Genomic DNA, 21,231 nt, shown 5'->3' with positions numbered 1-21,231 from the left:
TGATTATAGTCGTTACCCACTGATGGCAGTTAATAATAATAAAATAAAAAAATAAATAAAGTGGAAACAGTCTTATTTAACTTAAGTACGGCAGAACTAAAATATTACAATAAATGAAGTAATTCTTGATGAACTTTTTACGAAAAATGTTTTATTAACAAATTATATGAAGTGGCGTTTTATTTAAAACGTACATACAATCTCAATTTTAATTGCTTTGCTTTGCAAACGATCAACAAGGAAGTATGTAGGTTCTATAGCGAAATATTTAAGTTAAATTATTTATGTATTTGTATAAAAGCCGATCTGTTAATGGTACTTAAGCCACTGCGTCCGAACTTGTTAATCAGTACACAAGTGGGCCTCGGTTCGAGTGAACAAATAATTAAAAATGGAGTTTATCCCAAAGAGAAGAATTGTTGATCTGTATCCTGAGACCATTGAGGTTGTGCTTAAAAGGGTTAATTTAGCCAAGCCGGGAGAAATGGACAATGCTATTTCGCTGCTGCGGGATTGGGTTAAGATGCAGCCACACTTCAAAAGGAGGGATTTTTGTGAGTTCTTTTACATCTTTGAATCTATGAATAGAATTGAAGTGCCTATTTATAATGCCACAATGATAGCTTTTAACTGTCCATTTGTTTCGGCTAATCTCCGAAACATTTGAATCTTTTTTAACGGGACTTTCACGGGAATATGAATAACATCTCTATTTGAAAATTAAAAACCCCGAAGCTAGGAAAGAATCATATGATATGGTCAAACTCATACGAAAACTAAATTACAACTATAACTCTTCGATTTTTAATTGATGATAATTTATGATATCACAGATTTACAACTAATTTTGCTTTCTTAATTAACATAAAGTATTTTAAATAAATTAAAATACTGACTAAATTATTATCAAAGTATTTGATTATTTTAGTCATTATAAGCAGATTTATTATTTCATAGGATTTTGAATAAGTTTTTAACCTGGGTCATCTGGTGGCATGATGTTAAATTCGGAAAACCGGTACCAAGTTAAGTTCTTGTATTGTTAGAGACGATATTGAGATATTCAAAATAAAGATACAATGAAGAAGGAGCAAAGAAACTGCGGAAGACAGCAAGCGTCGCAAATATGTTGGTCTCAGTGAGTCATATATCTTTGTGCCGTTTGGTGTCGAAACACTTGGCCCGTGGGACCCAGAGGCGCGGAGAATGTTCAAAATACTATCTTCGCGCCTCAATAAGGCTACTGGAAACCCAAGTGCTGGCAGCTATTTAGGTCAACGGATCAGCCTAGATATCAAATTCAAATTCAAATATTTTTATTCAAAATTGGATGTGACTAAAATAAGAGATTTATTGAAAGTCAAAAACTACCACCCATTCCAAATTCTGAGAAGAACTCAGCGAGCCTTTTTTTTACATCGAAAAAATATGTTTACAGAGTAATATTGTACAATTAAACTTATTATTTAATAGCCTGAGGGCGGTCGCTCCATTCCCAATCTGTGGTATCATTAAGAAAGTCATTTATTTTATAGTAACCTTTACCACAAACGTTTTTAAACAATTCTTTTGAATAACGTAATACTTTTGTTTTGAACATTTTCTGGGATTTTGTTGTAAAGAATTATACATCGCCCCACAAAAGACTTACTAACTCGACTTAGCCGAGTAGTATGCATTATAAGCTTATGTCTGTTCCTGGTATTAACATTATCCAACGCGGAAATGCTGTCAGTATTCTTGGTACGCTTCCACGTAATGATAGTTTTAATTTTATTTAGTCATAGTATTGTAAATATTGACATATTTTGATTTTTTATTTTATTTATTAATACTGTTTATTTTTGATTTTATGCCTCTGAACACTTTTGTTTCTCCTTATGTTTATGTGATTGGTTTATTCAACACGATTACATTATTTGCGTTGTTACTTTAAAAGGTCAGGGATAAGGATTTCGTCTTTTTTTAAATTAACTTTCAAGGCCTTGCGCGGTTTTCACAGGACGATACGATACCTTCAAACCTTCCTTCCAACCACTTTATAATTCCTCTGGTGTATGAAATTAAATCAAATCAAAATCACACATATATATTAACATAATAATACATTAATATTATGTTAAAGTAAATTAAGTCGAAATTCATAAGTTGATTTTTTTGTTTATAAGTTAAAGTAATTTAAGTTTTAAATTCATTAGTTGATCTTTTGTTTATATAGAGAGACCTGTAATTGGCTATTTTAAGTACACTAATTTTTAAGACTCATTAATTTAATTATAATATTCATGCTGTTGTTCTTTTCAATAAATAAATAATATCGCAGTTAAATGGCTAACCCTCTGAGGATCCTACACCTTTTAAAAGTAATAGGTATTGATGATATAATTTAAATCTCGGCACAGTAACACGTCCTAGTTACTAGCCTCAATTCTCTTCCTCATCTCATTTTTTTTTAGAAACAGGGAGTTGAGGGTAGGCGCACTACCGCAAGCAGTGGGCGCAATAGATCCAAGGATTTAAGTGCATTTTAATCCCCATTTCATTATAATAATAATCATTTCAATTATTTAATATTTCATTAATAATCATCACATTTACATCAAATTATTATATTAGCTTCTTTTTTTCGTTTCAGTCCCATTCTAAAAAAATAGAACTGATGACGGAAATATACTCATATTTTCCATCATTCATTCCTGTTAGGGTATCCCTCAAGTTTTATAGGTATACCATACAGTTTCCCACGACTTCGTCCGCGCATAATTTCTGATTTCCTATGAGATTGTTTTCATGCTGGAAGGGCAATCAAACTTATCGAAAAAAGTCCTACCGCTAGTAAAAACCGCACTTCATAGTTCATACCTAAAGACGTCGCAATTTACATTTTTAGTTTGGAATAAAGAGCTGACAATTATATTTATTCCAAACTTCCCCGTAAACATAAATTCAATTTATATTTTGTTTTGAGCCTCCACACAGGTGCAACTGGTCGCGAAAGAAACAATTTCTGAGATGTACACCAGCTGTTTTCAAAGTTTGATTCTGGCTTTATTAATATAAGATTATCGAGTAGCATAGTTTCTTAACCAGAAATTGTTCCTATGTTTAAATTGCAATTGGTAATCCGATGGTATGTAAAAAAAGAATTGACAACACTATTTTTTTTAAATTTCCCTGTAAACAACATTTCTTGTCCTTCTTTCTAGTTGAAGAAAAATCTGGTGCGGTGTGAAGGACGCCACATACAAATGACCATGCAAGAAACAATAATTTCTGAGATTATTACCGGCTAGTTTCAAAGTTTGGCCCTGTGCTTTATCAATTGTCCTATTTAGAGCTTCAATCTCTTTCTTATGGGCCATTGTACACTCATCCCATACAATAATTTTGGCTTCTGGAAGCACGTGTTCAGGTTCAAAGCTAATTTGAAAGCAGAACGAGCCGTCTTGACTCCGTCAAACAATCCCTCTTCTAAATGACTAAGTATAACAATTTTTTATTTAATAGTTTTATCATCAAGAGGCGTAGGTGTCAAAGGTACTTAAATTATATGGTACCTTTACAAAAAATACCACTACGGCCGAACTTCATAAGACTTTCATCCAATATTTCAAACCCAATTTCAACCCCTTAGGAGGGTTTTCGTAAAATATTTTCTTAGCTGATAAGACCTACCAAACTTAAATTTAACATTAATCACAACTTTCCCATACAAAATTTGATTTCCTACTTAACCACCCTTAAGGGGAGATTTTCCAAAATAACGTATGGGTACAGATTGTCATTATTTATAGCGAGTAACCTAAATTATGATTTTTACATCTCTAACTTCAAAAACATAGGACTTTCATACAATCTTCCAACCCCCATTTCACCCCCTTTGGGGTGGGGGATTCTCATAGCATCCTTTTTTCTTGCACTTGCTCTCTATAAAGAACCTAAATTTCAAATTTCAAGTTGAAATAACTATAGTAACAACTTTCAAGTTGGCTTGTAAATAATATAATTATTTAATGTCATAATTTTTATATTTAACTTGGCAATAACTTCAGATTTTTTTTAATAATTAGTAATCTAATTAAAATATATTAAGTATTACATGTTTGAATTAGGTAAGAAACTCTTCTTGTGTATTTTTTTTCACTTATTACTACCTTCTCATGGTCAGACTGGTGTAATAAAATTAATTCATTGTTAAAATAAAACAGCCACGGTTCTACAATAAAATATTCATGGTACAACTTGTTTTGCCAAATAACTGCCAGAATACATATTATAGTATTAAAATGCCATCATATCTTTATAAATATCTTATGTCATGTCGTTATTGTTGTCTGGGAAGTATATTTATTTAGTGACGATACAAGAGTTCTGATTTTTTTACAAATAGTTACAAAATAGGGCTGTGGTCATAACGGTGTAACCACGCTTTGTCAACACTGAACTGTAGATACAGGTAGTCTAATGGCATATAAATTACTACCTTATACTGTCAGTAATAAGCTGTCAATAATCTGAAGCCTACCCAATATACCCGATAAGTCATTCTTATCGCCTTATATTGGGACGCGTGAATTGCAATTTCCATACAAACTTCTATCGTTGGCAAGCTATAGCGTGTGTGTGGGGTGTGTCACCGTCGATAAGTTGATTGGGACAGAAAAGTCAACGATAGTTACGATTTTTATCTCAAGTAAGAGCTAGACTGAATATTGGGAACGGCCGTAACAGCAAGACACTCTAGACGTATTAGTTATCTAAGGTATTATGTTATAGTAATCAAATCTCTTTTTAAATCTGCCAACCCAATAGTTATAGCCAAAAAATGTCCCTGTTATAATAGCTAAGTACTTATATGTAGGTAAATATCAAGTAAATATTGATTTTACTATTAAGATATTTGATTTGTGATGAATATTATTTGTTTTAAATAGAATTAAGTATATTATTGTCCATTTAAATAAAAAAATATCTCAGATAAACAAATATAAGCTATTTGCAAATACTTATTGCTTAACAGTTTTTTTCTACTTGAAAATAACAATTCAATACAAATTAAACTTTGAATCCTGCCAAATTTTAGGATGAAATTCCGTTAGCGGGAAGAAAGTGGCTAGAAACTGGCGGTTTTTGAATAAAATTTTGAATTGAACGTTATGGGATCATTAATACTTCTAGATAGACTATGGCAGCTGTGAAAAAGTGGAAAAAAAGTTGTGACTACCCTGCCTGTCGGCAAAAATTTACGCACACTAACACAAAGTGTCATACAAATCGCGAGTGTAAGGCGTAGCTTTCACGCACACTAAACTAATATTGCTGGCCTGTTTTCATCGGTTGTTTAACAGCAAGAGACTCTACCTACACACGTTTAAATTATCTGAGTGAAAGTTATTTCCCGATGATTTGTTATTTTCAGTAACATATTTCTTAGACTTCAAGATGTCATAAAATATTAATAAAATGTAAGTTGTCTATGAGCGAAAATGCGAAAATATAGTTGTATTAGGCAGGCCTGTTTAAATGGCTAAAGTAAACAATTATTTTGTTAATGTTCTGATGTGCACTGTAAGTGTACCCAAATTAATAAATAGACTCCGATGACCGTCCGACTATCTGTCAGCGGGCTGTGACTCATAAACCGCAATAGTAGTGGGAGCCTCCTTTGCACAGGATACCGGCTAGATTATGGGTCCCACAACGGTGCCTATTTCTGCCGTGAAGCAGTAATGTGTAAGCATTATTGTGTTTCAGTCTAAAGGGCGCTGTAGCTAGTGATATAACTGGGAAAATGGGACTTGACATCTTATGTCTCAAGGTGAGGAGCGCAGTTGTAGTGCCGCTCAGAATTCTTGGGTTAATAAATAATCCTGCGGCACTGCATTGTAATGGACAGGGCGTTTCAATTAAAATCACCTTAACGTCTTGCTCGTCTGTTCCCTTATTTTCATAAAAAAAAGTTTGGTCATAATTAGGGTGAAATTTAGAGAGATTTGACATACGTGGTTATTTATTATGCAAATAGTTTTTTTTTATGAAAATTATTTTTTTTAACTTAGGTTTTACTTTCACTTAACCAATGGCCCAACTTTTTAAGTCCACTCAGACGTTGATGCGGGCACAGACTAGTACATAATATTATGTATTATTAAATAGATATATATTATTATGTAGTCACATTGTTCAATGGGATTTAAGACCGCCTGCCGCTATCATAACATGTTACATAATTTTATTGTCAAATAATGTAAATAACTTCAGCATCGTAGAACATTTTTAAGAATTTATTTTGTTCTAGAAAGAACGGCGTCGCGTTTTCACCTGTTTCTTAGAAACTTGCTCATTGTTTTAAAAAAACTGACATCAGATAATTTCTGATACAAACTGGCTTGAAAATTTCAATATGTGTAAATTGTAAAAAAAAAGAAAATTATTTTCTTCTAATTGTACTCAAATAATTTAATGATATTTTAATACACGTTATTTAACTTAATTAAGAATGTGGTATGGTAATATATCGTCATCATCATCAGCCGGAAGACGTCCACTGCTGGACAAAGGCCTCCCCCAAAGATTTCCACGACGATCGGTCCTGCGCTGCCCTCATCCAACGTATTCCGGCGATATGTATGTTAAGTGAATTACAAAAATGCTGCCCACTTTTCATTATGGTGCGTACAGATTGGTAAAACGTAACATGAAATGTATCATGCAATGAAAGAATTTCTCATATTTTTGTGTCACACAAGGCGTGTTCGCAAAACGAGCATTTCACGTGCACGCTACGAGCATTACAACTTTGTACTTAACAATTTGTTATGTTTTAAAGTGATAACCCTCACTTCTGAGATTAAATGTTTACCTGTATAGCCGAGTGGTTAGCGATCCTACCTACTAGAGGTCCCGAGTTCGAATCCCGGTAGGTGCAAGCATTTATATGATGAATATGGATGTTTGTTTCCGAGTCATGGATGTTTAAATTGATTGGGCAAGATAATTTGTGTAAAAAGTGTGTCAATAAAAAAAAATGTATTATACAAATAACATTTAAAAAAATGTTATCATTTTAAATCATAACAAATTGTTTAGATTTGCAAGAGCGACATCTCAAGTCAAATTCCTAATATACAAATATTGGGGTTGAGTAGGTTATCAACTGTAAAGTAGATGTCCTGTAGATGAAGCTACAACCTGAGAGTTGAACAAGACAAACAAGATTTATCAACGATGCGTCACTCGGACGGTTGGCTCAGTGGAAGAGCGCTCGCACGGAACGCGATATCGTTCATAAAATTTGGTTTTCAAATTTTATTTCTGTAATAAAATTAGGACTTACAAGCCACGAGCACAGTTACCCGCGATTTTTCGGTTTTTTGAACGAATAAAAAGAGGCACCCGGGTGAATGGCGGAAACAGACGTACGCGGGAGATTCGGAGTGAATACGCGGTATGAACGCGCTATGCGTCCACGCTTGAAGCGAACACGCAATGAAAGGCAGAATGACACATTTCATGTTACGTTGCACCAGTCTGTACGCAACCTTTACCTAATGTACCTTACATTATATCTCAGGGCTTAGATTAATCTGAATATCTCCTGTACACACTGTTGTTTTTTTTTTTATTTAAATATATTTTTCGCTTGCTCGTGTAAGTCATTGAATATTTGACGTTTGAGTATATTTATATGTCTAGATAGAGCCTCTTGCTGCTAGACAACTGATGAAAACAGGCCAGTTTTATTACTTTATTGGCCGTGACATGCTACGTTTTACACTCACAATTTGTATGTCACTTTGTGTTAATGCACGCAGCATTACTAAAAATAGAGGTCAACTGTCCGTCTACGACTTTCGACGTTTTCACAGCTGTCACAGTCTATAGAAATATAAATGATCTATGGTCAGATGGTACAAATAACAAACTATGATTTAGCTGTTGATAAAACCTCAACCAGTAGCGTTTCTCTATCTGGTAGGATTGGTAGAGGTAGGTAACGAGTCACCTTTTCCGACGTGGTGGTAATTGGTAAAAAGAAAAAACATGACATTTATAAGTAACTAGATATTATTTCCTTGAACTAAATGAATAACGAAGTTTTGATTTATTTTGTGACGGGCTCGATATTCGGTCGTTTTACTACGCTACTCCATAGTTTGTTTTGTAATACGTTATAACTTAGGTCACTTTGCCACTTTTATGGCTAAATTATGTCGGTTCACATCATATGGCCAAAATAAAGTATTTATTAAGTATATTAAGATATTTATAAATTCTTTTCAAGTCAGAAACATTTATTTCTGGCGATGAGGTATTAGAAAAATGTGACCTGATCAGTATATGTGCCAATTTAAAATAATTAAATATTCCAAAAACCGATCACTTGTCGACACGAAATTTAAAAACTTGTTCCAGATTGTCGCCTGACTAGTTCAGAAAATACATTTTATTCACGAACCGGAAACCTCTAAAAACCCACTTTAAGTTATTACATAGCAACACCTGGATATTCGAATTTCTTTTCTAACCAAGCATTTAAATAAAATACTTTTTAAAACGCATGTGATGGTAACTGTACTTTTTGCAAAATGTTTTTGCGCAAAAGTGACCTTTGTAAGGGCACGACTTTAGGGAGATCCCCCAAAAAATACAGTTACAATTACTTATTTATTATTATTTTAATCTATTCTATCTATTAATGTGTAAAACTTGAGTTAATCAAAGAAAATATTAATTAATCTCGGGTCGGTTCTGTAAATGATATGACCAAAGAGGATGTAAATACTACGTAATAAGAGGCGGGTACTGCCTTAGTAAAAATGAAATTAAGAATAGTATGAAACGTGCCGTGATTTGACATAAGTTTGAAATAGTAGTAATTACAGTATGACGATTGGCGAAGAAGTATAATCCGGCTAAGTTTGAAAGCGAAAAGTTACTTAAAACGTCATGGATTTCGGCTATCTCCGCCTTTCACGAGTCTGTCAATCTATTAATGACTGCACGTTTCATACAATCGAGTGAATTGCTTTTTTCTTAGAGTTTCGCTAGGCTGACAGATATGACATAAATAAATAAACTAAATATCACTTCATGTATCTTCATTAGTCTGTAAAACAATTACAACTGTAAAATTTCGAATTTCGTGATGTTTGTGAGAACAACGCGTTCAAAGAATATATCTAACGGGAACGCGTTATGATCTATTTTCCTGTGCCTAACCACAGATTTGATACAAGGTTAACATAACACGCTGACCTCTACAGCTATATAGCACTGGATGGCTGCTGTCAAAGTGCTTTTGTGCCTCTTTGATATTCGCAATTTTGGCGCTGTTGGCCATGTAGCGAGAGTCTGCGGTATTAAAACTATTGAAGACAACCTCAGCATCATCGATTGATGGTGGGAAACTATTTCCAAAAAATATTACGTTGATTCTTGAAGTAGAAGTAACACGGGAAACGAACGAAATTAATTCAAAATGCAGAAATACTTCAGAGTATTGTACGTTCCTTCGCAGCCATTTGTATTGTACGACAAAATTTGTTCTCTGGACGCTTGCGTGTGGCGCTTTAAATAGGCACAAAAAATTTGCTGTCAAACGTATGGAACAGCCTGTCCAGTGGTATTTATACAGGTCAGTAGCGTAACATAATACACCTTTCTACTTAATTTTAATCGGTAATGACCTTTATATTTAAGACCGGACCAAGTCATATCTTCCATTGGTAACCTGTAATGAAAACGTTACTTAGTTCCTCTGAACTTGCTCTGCTGCGTAAGTGCCTACTGTATTTACTATCCATTGACCTTGAATTGAAAACGGACAAGACGACAAATAGGCTCGCTTTTTATTATTTATGCAAAGTATGAATAAATATACATACAATTCCGGTTCGGGGACAAATCATTAACATAAAAATCAACCTCTTTAACATGTACTCTCAATTTACGGCCATGACACACAGTGCCGAGTTAGGCAAAATTTGTAAAATAGGTATTTGAAGAAACTATTGCAATAGTCTTCTTATTCTTATTTTTTTTTTTTATTGTTACGTATTGATCAGGGCGGTATGATAAATGGCATTTTTACGATGTTTGAAGTGTCATATTTTTCTACTTCGTTACGGTTTTTACGGTTGTCAGTTTCGTAAGAAACAAAAAGTTCAGAATAACTGGAGGCTCCTCTGCACAGGATGCCGGCTAGATAATGGGAACCACAACGGCGTCTATTTCTGCCGTGAAGCAGTAATGTCTAAGCATTACTGTGTTTCAGTCCGAAGGGCGCCGCAGCTAGTGAAATTACTGGGCAAATGAGACTTAACATCTTATGTCTCAAGGTGACGAGCGCAGTTGTAGTGCCGTTCAGAATATTTGGGGTTTTTCAGGGCGTATCAATTACCATCAGCTGAACGTCCTGATCGTCTCGTCTCCTATTTTCATAAAAAAAAACGACAATGCAATTGGGCTCGTTACTTTGAAACATTAGCTTTAGGCCAGTAATCACACAAGCTACGACGCCCACTGTCGTCAGAGAGAGGCCGGTAGCTGTAGTAGGTACGCACCTATTTAGTATCTTGAAAAAGAAGTAATATCGATGAAGGCGTTTCTAGGTATTTAGCGTGACTAACGAATAGAAACAAATTTTTGTGTATTATATAGATTACTAGCTGACCCAGCAAACATATTGCCGATATTAAAATCGCGATACAAAAGTAACTGTTGATCGTAGATGGGTGAAAATTGAAGTTGTATGTATTTTTTAATGCTGACTCAAAATCAAACAAATTTAAAAAAAAATCGTGTGGACCACCCTTAACATTTAGGGGGATGAAAAATAGATATTTTCCGATTCTCAGACCTACCCAATATGCACTCAAAATTTCATGAGAATCGGTCAAGCCGTTTCGGAGGAGTTCGGTCCCGCACACCATGACACGAGAATTTTATATATTAGATTTTATTCTACAATTCGTTCTTTCCTTTGTCAACTGAAAAAGTGAGGAAAAACATTACTCCCCAGCGGAATATCTAAGATTCGAGAGCCTGGGACTATATTATGATTATTTTATAGCAATAGCAATGACAGTACAATGTTGTATATTTTTATTAAAATGAGCGCAAAAAAAAAAGAAAAGAATGCTCGCGCCGCTTCTTCTCTCTCAGAGCGCCATTTGTTTCCGAAGCGGTAGTAGTATCTAGTATATTAGAAATGACACCAAAAAGAATTCTAAAGGAATCAATTTTGAGAAAATAAATGCCGTTTATACCTTTTATTATAAGATACTAGCTGACCCAGCAAACGTTGTATTGCCATATAGAGTAATAAAAAAATGAATAATTAAAATTTTTAGGGTATAAAAATAGATGACGACCGATTCTCAGACCTACCAAATATATCATACATAAAATTTATCGTACTACAATAATCATTATATTCGATTGCCATATTGCAACTCTATTGCGTGTCTGTGGATGGATTAGAATAATATTAAAATCGCGATACAAAAGTAAGTGTTGATCGTAGATGGGTGAAAATTTGAAGTTGCATGTATTTTTTAATGCTGAATGGTATATAATTTAATTTTAAAAAAGAATAAAAAATAAATTTTGGGATAGAGATAGACCACCCTTAACATTTAGAGGGATGAAAAATAGATGTCCGTTTCTCCACCCTAGCCGATATGCACGCTAAGATTCCCGAAAATAGGTCGAGCCGTTTCGGAGGAGTTCAATTACGTACACCGAGACACGAGAATTTTATATATTAGATTTCATAATCTAGTAATTTACAAAATACTTTGGATTTACACGTTCAAGTAAATTTATCCCTTTTGCTTTTGTTTTTCAGCTGACGCTTATTTACAGTCAACGATCATAGCCTCAAAGGGCTCTCTCGAGAAAGCAAAAGGTAGAATGGACCGGCTGTGCACTCTGCGGACACTGCTGCCACAGAATTTCAGCTGTTTCGACGTGGAAAAAAGCTTTGCGTCCGTTTTAGAAGTTGTGTAAGTTATAAATGTAATATCATTATTATCTATAATCTATATATCGCTTATCACGCATTTACGGCCGTTGTCAATAACGTATCTCTAGTTACGGATACATTGCCGTCACCGTTTAATGACAAGATCTTATCTATCCATAGCTATGTCCAATATAGTTGTAGTCCAATGCTTTATGTCGATAGGTTATTCAAATGTAATTAAGCGTAAAAGGATAGATTTGTCTACCTCTAGTAAGTTAAACTAAGGATAGATAGGTTATTGAAAACGGCCGTTAAAAAGCAAACGATGTAACTAACTCTCCTTCGCTATGCTTCAAGATTACATAAGGCTTCGTCGACGATTGAAACGAAATGAATTTATAGACTAAAAGGACTACACTCTTTCTTCTGCAAATCAATGATATGCTGAACTATCGAGTAATCCCTTCCCTGCAATTTAAACTTCAAAAGATTTCGCGCTAACCACTAAAAATCCCCAGTTGTTGTATCAACGTTCTTCGACATCACACCACTTATCGCCTTGCCTTACAACTTAATAATTGACAACAACCATAATTGACTTTCATAAGTGTACAATGTGTTTTTTTAATGAAAATAAGGGACTAAACGAGCAAGACGTTCAGCTGATGGTAATTGATGCGCCCTGCCCATAACAATGCAGTGCCGCTCAAGATTCTTGAAAAATCCGAAAAATTCTGAGCGGCACTTTAACTGCGCTCGTCACCTTAAGACATAAGATGTTAAGTCTCATTTGCCCAGTAATTTCACTAGCTACGGCGCCTTTCAGACCGCAACACAGTATTGCTTACACATTACTGCTTCACGGCAGAAATAGGCGTTTTCCCTACTGATGATATAAATGCATGTTCCCATGGGGCAGCCCCGTCCCATATTGTATAAACAATTGCAAGGAATTTTTATTTTTCAATCGGACCTTTTTTTATATTCTTTATTAAAAAACGAAACGTCGCTATCTTTTTGTCCTGGAGGAAGAAAGAAGAAAATGGTCCAAGGATACCATTGAGTGGTATCATCGCAATGGAAAAAAGAGAATGGAAGAGGCAACGAAAAAGATGACAGGATGAAATTTGTGATAAGGCTGGAACAGGTTGGTAAAAAGTTGAGACACAGAGTATTGTGGAAAAATTCAGGGGAGGCAAAATTGCAAATGACGATTGCAAAATGACGTAATACCAGTTACTAGTGCTAAATTGGACAATTGCAAATGTTAATAATTATAGACTATTTATTTTATGTTGTTATGGCTAAGAAGAGTACTTATTTATTTCAGGAAGCCAATCATCCTTCCAAAGCTCACTAAAGAACATTATCGCATAATGGTGGCTAAACCCAACAAGACTTTGGATGCTGGAGAAATTAACGACGCCTTTAAATATACTTACGTGGTAAGTCATACTTAAATATGTAAATATTAAAATTCAACGTTCAAACGTTTGTTATATCAAATAAATAACATATTTTTACATAATTCAGATGAATTCCAATTAGAATTAAATCAGATTGCCCATTGTTAATTTTTTTCGTCTATTCCAGCTATCTCTAAAAAAGGACTGTGAGGTTTTATGAAACCACGGTAAAAGTGAAACTTTTTTCACATTATAGACATTTAACTAAAATTTTTGGGATAATATTCCATTAAGGGTATAAAGATCGCTTTATCAATCTTTATTTTATACTTGGAAAATTGGAATGATAATGGGAAATAATAAAAGAAGACTCCAAATAATATTTATAATAATTTTTACTATTCACTTTAATAAATAACAACATTTACATTAAACACTGACAAACAACATTTACAATAAACACTGACAAAAACAAACAAAATAGCGTGGAGCACTGGCACAAATGAGAAATAGTCTATACACTACACGGTCAGCTGCTGCGAAATATAGGCGCTGCCCGACCGTCACGCGACATGCAACACACAGACGAAAAAGTTTGAGACGATGTAATATAAGCTTCACTTTAAAAAGCTATTTCAACTTTTACTGGCAGACAGAATATGCTTAGGCTACTTTCATTCAGTAAAAGCAATGGAGTATACGCAAAATAATAAATACCCATGATTTAGTAAATGAAAGAATGGCTCAGATTTTGCCTTCATTTTTTGCCATTGACATAAAATAATGCGCAACTAGTTTTTAATAACGCAAAATGTGGGGCAAGTTAAGAGATCGTAGTACGCAGTTGGTTTATTTATACTATGTAGAATAACAGTATAATTATGTATTATACGTTTCTGTAATCTGGCCTAAAATTATGGGCCTAATTTAATGACAGTGTTTCAATAAGGGAATCCTACCGGTGGCTGGGTAACGAAGGCCCAGGAACGGGTTAGGGCACAATGGATCAATTTTGCCTAGCGAGTTATGAATAATTCAATTGAACGAACTTAAATAATAACAGTCATTGAATGTTATCAATGATATGATATTTTTATGGGATAATTTCTTCACGTGTTTTTTAAAAATGGATGTAATAGCTGACAGACCAATTATTTTTGGCAATTTAAAAGCAGCAGCTTTTAAAGATAAAATTTCTAATAATGATAAAAAAAGCAATCCAAATTTCAAAATGTTTGTAAAACTGATTTCTAAGAAGGAATAAATATCAGTACAAGTTAGATATGTAGGAGTTACTAAACTCCAGAGCCTTTTCAATATTGTATTCTGTATGTGCGTTCATTGTATTCTGGGAATATAGTCTCGTGAAAATTTTAAATTTATTTCTGTGGGAACCCAAATTTTAGTCTGTAATGTGTCACCATAATGCTACGAGTTTGCATACACACTCTAAATTCTTATTCTGACCATAATTAATAAATGGAGTTAAGCCCAGTTGGCTGTCCCCAATAGCTGTCCCGTGGTTGCCATAAGCGAACCCTTGTTGCCAACATTGCAGAAGCGAAGAATTTTGGGAAAACCTCCAGTTTTTCGTAATTACCATACATAAATACTTATTAAACCTTTCAGATGGGTGATTACTTAAAACAGACGGACTGTATAGCTGGATTCATCGCTATTTTTGATCTGTCAGATGTAAATATGCTCGAGTTAATGACTAAAATAAACCCGATGGACTTGCGACAGGCTCTGACGGTGTACTTTGTAAGTTTGAATCTGCTACAATTCTTATACCTCAAATAGGTGTACTTTTAAGTTTTATACACTAACCTTCAGGAACAGAGTGGTTCTCATATGGACCCCCATTATTTATTTATTTATTTATTTATTTGAAGAGGGTGGCTATTTGACTAGTAAATCCCAGTAACATCGCGCCCAGAATTCAACTATTATGTTCGCCACTCATGCTTATAGCTCGTCATCAAGCCCTGCTGCCTTTACGAACCGCAGTATTTTCTTGACGCGAGTATTAGAAACATCACCTGGGAGCAGGGTGTAGCCACCAAGGATGGTGAAAGAGCCCCAGATCATGCTAGAATCATAAGGAATAAAATGGCTGATGAGCTTGCAAAAGCTGAAGCCGGAGCTGTCCAATGAGTTGCAGAATCAATATGTGAACTGCAGAAGCGTCATTAGTCACACCCTGTCAACCAGGTGGTCCGATGGCAACAAGAAACACTTAAATGATGTAGAAATTAACAAGTTTGAGCTATTCTAAAGCACTGATTTAGACATTCAACAGCAAGATCGCGCAGGAATCTATATCACAGAAAAGGAAAACCCATGCTTCTCACGTAAAGAAGATACTGCGGTTCGTAAATGCTTGCATGATTGATGATGATTGACGAACTGTATGAGTAGCGAACACAATATTGAAACTTGGATGCGGTGTTAGTAGGACCAATAGGGACTAGACTCATGGTCACCCTTTCCAAATAATAGATAATCAATAATAATAATAGATAATAATATGAACTGCCCAACCCAATATTTGCATATTAGTATTAGCGTATGTGATATCACTTTAAAACATAACAATTTGGTTATTTGATTTGCAAGAGCGACATCTCAAGTCAATTTCCAAATATGCATATATTGGGGTTGAGCAGGTTATCAACTGTAAAGTAGATCCTGTAGATGAAGCCACAACCTGAGAGTTGAACAAAGCATACAAAATTTAACAACGATACGTTACTCAAACGGTTGGCTTAGTTGGAAGAACACTCGCACGGAACACGAAAGGTCGCGGATTCAAGTCATCCCCCCGCATCATTCAAAAAATTTTGTTTTCAAATTTTATTTATGAAGAATCTATCGTATGAAGCATCACGGCTACAAATAAAATCTTTCACTTGACTTTTTTGCAGGAAGGGCTCGGATTGCAGTTGAAAGGTCTCTTTTTCATTACAACATCAAAAATAATTGACACATTAATTGGAATCTTGAAACAAATACTTAAGCCCAAGCTGGTTGATCGGATAAAGATCTTCAAATCTTGGGATGATGCCTTCGAATTTGTTGAGAAAGAGATTATTCCTGTCGATTTTGGAGGCAACGAGAAGTCCGCGAGCAAAATACATGGTAGGTTACGCACATTCAATGGAACTTTTTGTGTTTAATAACTGTTTTATTTTATATTTCACGTCCTCACCTCCTCGTCATCGTCACATAGTTAGTTTCAGTTTTTATGATAATATTTAGTGTGTTACTTTTGCGTATAGTTTGCAAACTATACGCAAAAATTTTGAAAATACCAAACTAAATATTTTGTGGAGACAACTAGTAACAATATATACCTAATTAAATTTTTCCTTCGAGTGACTGTCTATATCCAAGATAAATGGCACGAATAGATTTAGCTTTACTAATAATGTAAGTAACATGACGCCATAGAAAAATTCAATACTACGTTGCTATAAAAAAATAATAGAATTAGTTAGCATTTTGCGAAAATCCATTCCTATCTAAAATATTATGAATGATCAAATTCAGTCCGCAACTCTCGACACGTGCATTGCATCAACAGGCAATTGGCAATGATGAAACGAAAAAGAGTGCTGTGCTGTGCTGCCCCGGGGCGTAAAAAGAATAGGGTAGTCCCAGGTCTAAGGGTGTCGTAAGAGGCGACTACGGGCTTTTTGAAAGTGGGAGAGTCACGCTGCTGTCTTATGACGTCAGCACAATCGGGCCAGACTCGTCCGGGTTACTTACCACATTCGCACAGAATACCGGCGTGAAGTAGCGGCCTAGTGCCGCTATGTTTCGCATAGGTTAGTGTTGAGGACCGGAGCCCATGCTGTCGCCGTCTCGGCAATTTTGAGGGTAGGGGCCTGTCTACTCTCTGGCTCCGCGTAGATTTAGAGGACCGCGGTCGCATCTATGCGTGTGTCTACAGGTCCCATAGTGGTAACGCAGAAACGAATCACCTCATGGGCTGCGTTCAAGCGGCATTTGATGACGTGCTTGCTCAGATCCCCTCCGCTGAAATCGTAGTCTTGGGTGATTTCAACGGGCACAATGCCGAATGGCTTGGATCACGTACCACAGACTACGCAGGGCGATCTGTGCATAATTTTGCATTGGCGTATGGTCTGTCCCAATTGGTTGAGTCGCCGACGCGGCTCCGGGATGTGGATAGCCACATGCCGTCCTTATTAGATCTTCTGCTGACTACACATCCCGATGGTTACCAGGTCTCTGTCGACGCCCCTCTCGGAACGTCCAACCATTGCCTGGTCAGGAGTGTAGTGCCTATCCGACGCCAACGTCGCAGACCACCAGCGACCCGCCGCGTTTGGCACTACAAGTCAGCAGATTGGGATAGGATGCGTTCCTTTTTTGCATCCTACCCTTGGGGCAGGGTTTGTTTCCCTTCGGATGATCCTAGTGCCTGCGCCGTTGCAGTAGCCGATGTGATACTGCAGGGCATGGATATCTTTATACCAAGCTCTGTAGTACCGATCGGTGGCAGATCACAGCCCTGGTTCGATGCAGTTAAAGCAGCATCTGACTGCAAAAAACAGGAGTATCGAACTTGGGTTGCGGCGCTGGGCTCAAAGGATCCGAACTGCAAAGTTCTGAAGAGGAAATATAACCGTGCCTCCAGATTTTTTAAGCGGCAAATCGCCCGTGCGAAATCGAAGCACATCGTCAAAATTGGCGAGCAGCTTTCCAGTTACCCGACCGGAACACGCAAGTTCTGGTCGTTGTCGAAAGCTGCTCTTGGTAACTTCAACCAGCCGTCCATGCCGCCATTGCACATGAGGAATGACACCCTGGCCCATACGGCAAAAGAGAAAGCCGATCTCCTGTGCACTCTTTTTGCCTCCAACTCGACTCTTGACGACAACGGAAAAACACCGCCGACCATCCCGCGATGTCAGAGCTCCATGCCTGAAGTACAGTTCCGACAGAAAACTGTTAGGCGAGCTCTGTTTTCGTTGGACGTCAGGAAGTCGAGCGGGCCGGATGGCATTTCTCCAATCGTGCTTAGAATGTGTGCCCCTGGTTTGACGCCGGTGCTAACGCGTTTATTCCGGCACTCTTATTCAAAAGGCGTAGTCCCTGATTCATGGAAGTCAGCCCTTGTCCATCCGATCCCAAAAAAAGGAGACAGTTCGGATCCGGCAAACTACAGGCCTATTGCTATTACCTCCCTACTCTCCAAAATCATGGAGAGCATAATTAACCGCCAGCTCTTGGTATACCTTGAGGGTCACCAGTTGATCAACGACCGGCAGTACGGCTTTCGCCATGGTCGGTCGACTGGCGATCTTCTGGTATACCTAACACATAGATGGGCGGCGGCTATTGAAAGCAAGGGGGAAGGCCTGGTAGTTGGTCTGGATATAGCGAAGGCCTTTGATCGTGTATGGCACAAGGCGCTCCTCGCAAAACTTCCATCATTTGGGCTTCCCGAGAGCTTATGCAAGTGGACCTCCAGCTTCCTCACTGGGCGCAGCATACAGGTCGTTATCGACGGTTATTGCTCGAATCCCAAGCCCGTGAACGCTGGAGTACCCCAAGGCTGTGTGCTATCTCCCACGCTGTTTCTTCTGCATATCAATGATCACTTGGCGTTGCGTAGAGACGTCGCTTCATTGTGGTTCTTCTACCGCATTTATCACGGAGAGTGTTCCGAAGAGCTGTTCAACCTGATTCCTGCCGCCGAATTTCACCTTCGCACGACACGCCACAAGTTACGATATCATCCCCACCATCTGGATGTGTGGCGGTCCTCCACAGTGCAGTTTTCAAGGAGCTTTCCTCCTCGTACCACGAAGCTGTGGAATGAGCTTCCTTGTGCGGTGTTTCCGGGACGATACGACATGGGTACCTTCAAGAAAAGCGCGTACACCTTCCTTAAAGGCCGGCAACGCTCTTGTGATTCCTCTGGTGTTGCAGGAGAGTGTGGGCGGCGGTGATCACTTAACACCAGGTGACCCGTACGCTCGTTTGTCCTCCTATTCCATAAAAAAAAAAAAGAGATTAAAGACTATTGCTTCAGTGTTTGACGTAGGCGCGTAGGCGTCATGTAGAGGATGTGAAAACACACACAAAGTTATTTTGTGGGACTTAGCGGAATTAAAGTAAAGATCCCGATTTATTTACGATATTTTAAATAGCTTCAAAAATAACGGTAATGTCTGGCCGTCGCAATCTTAGTGTAACTACTAACTACCTACTCTGTGTGTAGTAAGTTTAATATATGCTACAAAACAGAGTCGATCTGCTTATTTCAACAAAAACAATTTTCACAGATGATTGGCTGTCGGAGTTAACATCAGATGACTTCAAGAAATATCTGAGAGAGATCAACACAGCCAAAACGGACGAAACTTGCCGGCCATCTGACAAATTTAACGAGGAATACGCTGGAATGCCGGGAACATTTAGACTGTTAAGCGTAGATTAAGGAAAAATAAAGATTTTAAGTCTTTAGGTTTCTAACGATGCTTTTAAACAAACTTTAGATAAGATATTGCTCCAAAATAAAAGAGAATGGACATAAGCTGTAGAAATGTATACCAATTTAATATGGAGGGTAGCCTATATATTAATAGGATAGAATGTCAGTGTTACCTAGACATAGAATCTGATTATAATAAAACACTTCTACGATCCACTTGAATAGAACATATATTCAATAATTTCACTATAATCACTACTTTAAACATAGTAAAACTAAATGACTTATAACACTCGGGAAGTCGAGTGACCAGCAGCCAGCACGTCCACCACTTTTGATTGCCCCAACAAGAAGTGCCTAATATAATAGATAAATAGATAGGTGAGAGCAAAGAGTATAATAATATGGTGAGAGTAATTCGTAACAGTTACAATACTACCAACTTAATAATACGAAACTACCAACTTACAAAGTGATGTCACTAAGATTATATAATATTACAATTACTAAATATAATAACTAAAAGAATATAATATTAATAGGTTACAAATTATTCTATTATTAGCAGTTGATATTGACAAAAGCTAGTTAGCTAGTAGCTCTATTTTATTAATAAGAAAGAATGTTCATTAGGCATCAATAACAGTGCAATGTACAGCAGTATAGCTTTTAAATATATCTAAAACAGTTATGTTGATGTGAAAAATATATATCGGCGTGGGGTTCTCACAAAAGTGAGCATCAAAGCACTTCATTTTTTGGTAAATTAAATTCAATAAGCCCAATAGGCTGCTCTTTGTTATGTGATGGACCTACTTATAAATAGGTAAGTTAGTATTAGTAGTAATTAAATAAAAAATACTTAATATAATAACGTTGTTTATATTATATAATATAATTCTTGCACATGTTGTGTACTGGGTATTATATTATTATTCCTAAACTTTTTTTCCTGGTTCAACACCATCTTGTGTGGAACCACAGAATACAGAGTAAGGCTGAGTTACACCAACAAATTTTAGCAATAAGATTATTATTAAATTGCAAAATTGTTAAAGAACCAGCTAAGAAAAAAATGTGTTTCACTTAACTGTTATTTACTTATTTTAACTGATAATCGTAACCGTCCAATCATCGCTGGTGACCAGTCAAAAGCTTCAAATAAATATACAATGTTGACTTTTTAGATCACTTTATTACTTTAACTATGCCAAGGAATACGATAATATTCCGTAGTCTGAGTTAAAGTCAGCGTTACTGCAAACGTTCAATTTAACTTGAACCTTAACTATAATAGCTACTATGATGCAATCCAGCTTAAGAGTAGTGGAATAGTAGAGCTACAAAGTTAGCAATAAGTTCGTGTAGGAGCAATTCTGATTATCTAC

At 36.4% G+C, this 21,231-nt stretch overlaps 1 protein-coding gene and 1 long non-coding RNA gene across 2 annotated transcripts in view; both read left to right on the top strand.

Annotated features, from left to right (window-relative positions):
- LOC126967401 (uncharacterized) overlaps window positions 1–21,231 on the top strand; it is a 557,714-nt gene that overhangs the window by 456,559 nt on the left and 79,924 nt on the right. The gene's annotated exons all lie outside the window — the stretch shown is intronic.
- Window positions 342–20,717, top strand: LOC126967388 (uncharacterized). Its single transcript, XM_050811832.1, has 6 exons — window positions 342–554; window positions 11,852–12,008; window positions 13,299–13,413; window positions 15,004–15,138; window positions 16,302–16,515; window positions 19,695–20,717. Exons 1-6 carry the CDS (start codon window positions 392–394, stop codon window positions 19,847–19,849), a joined length of 939 nt encoding a protein of 312 aa, XP_050667789.1. The 5' UTR covers window positions 342–391; the 3' UTR covers window positions 19,850–20,717.

Source organism: Leptidea sinapis, chromosome 13 (assembly GCF_905404315.1).
Source record: "Leptidea sinapis chromosome 13, ilLepSina1.1, whole genome shotgun sequence".
Lineage (NCBI taxonomy): Eukaryota > Metazoa > Arthropoda > Insecta > Lepidoptera > Pieridae > Leptidea > Leptidea sinapis.
The sequence above is the reverse complement of the archived record's forward strand: the minus strand, read 5'-3'. Positions and strand labels throughout refer to the sequence as shown.

Bases quoted from the DNA above. Each gene is read 5' to 3' on its own strand.
- LOC126967388 (XM_050811832.1), top strand. From the start codon at position 392: ATGGAGTTTATCCCAAAGAGAAGAATTGTTGATCTGTATCCTGAGACC. The intron at 13,414-15,003 runs GTAAGTCATACT...TAAACCTTTCAG, and splicing joins CCTTTAAATATACTTACGTG to ATGGGTGATTACTTAAAACA. The intron at 15,139-16,301 runs GTAAGTTTGAAT...ACTTTTTTGCAG, and splicing joins AGGCTCTGACGGTGTACTTT to GAAGGGCTCGGATTGCAGTT.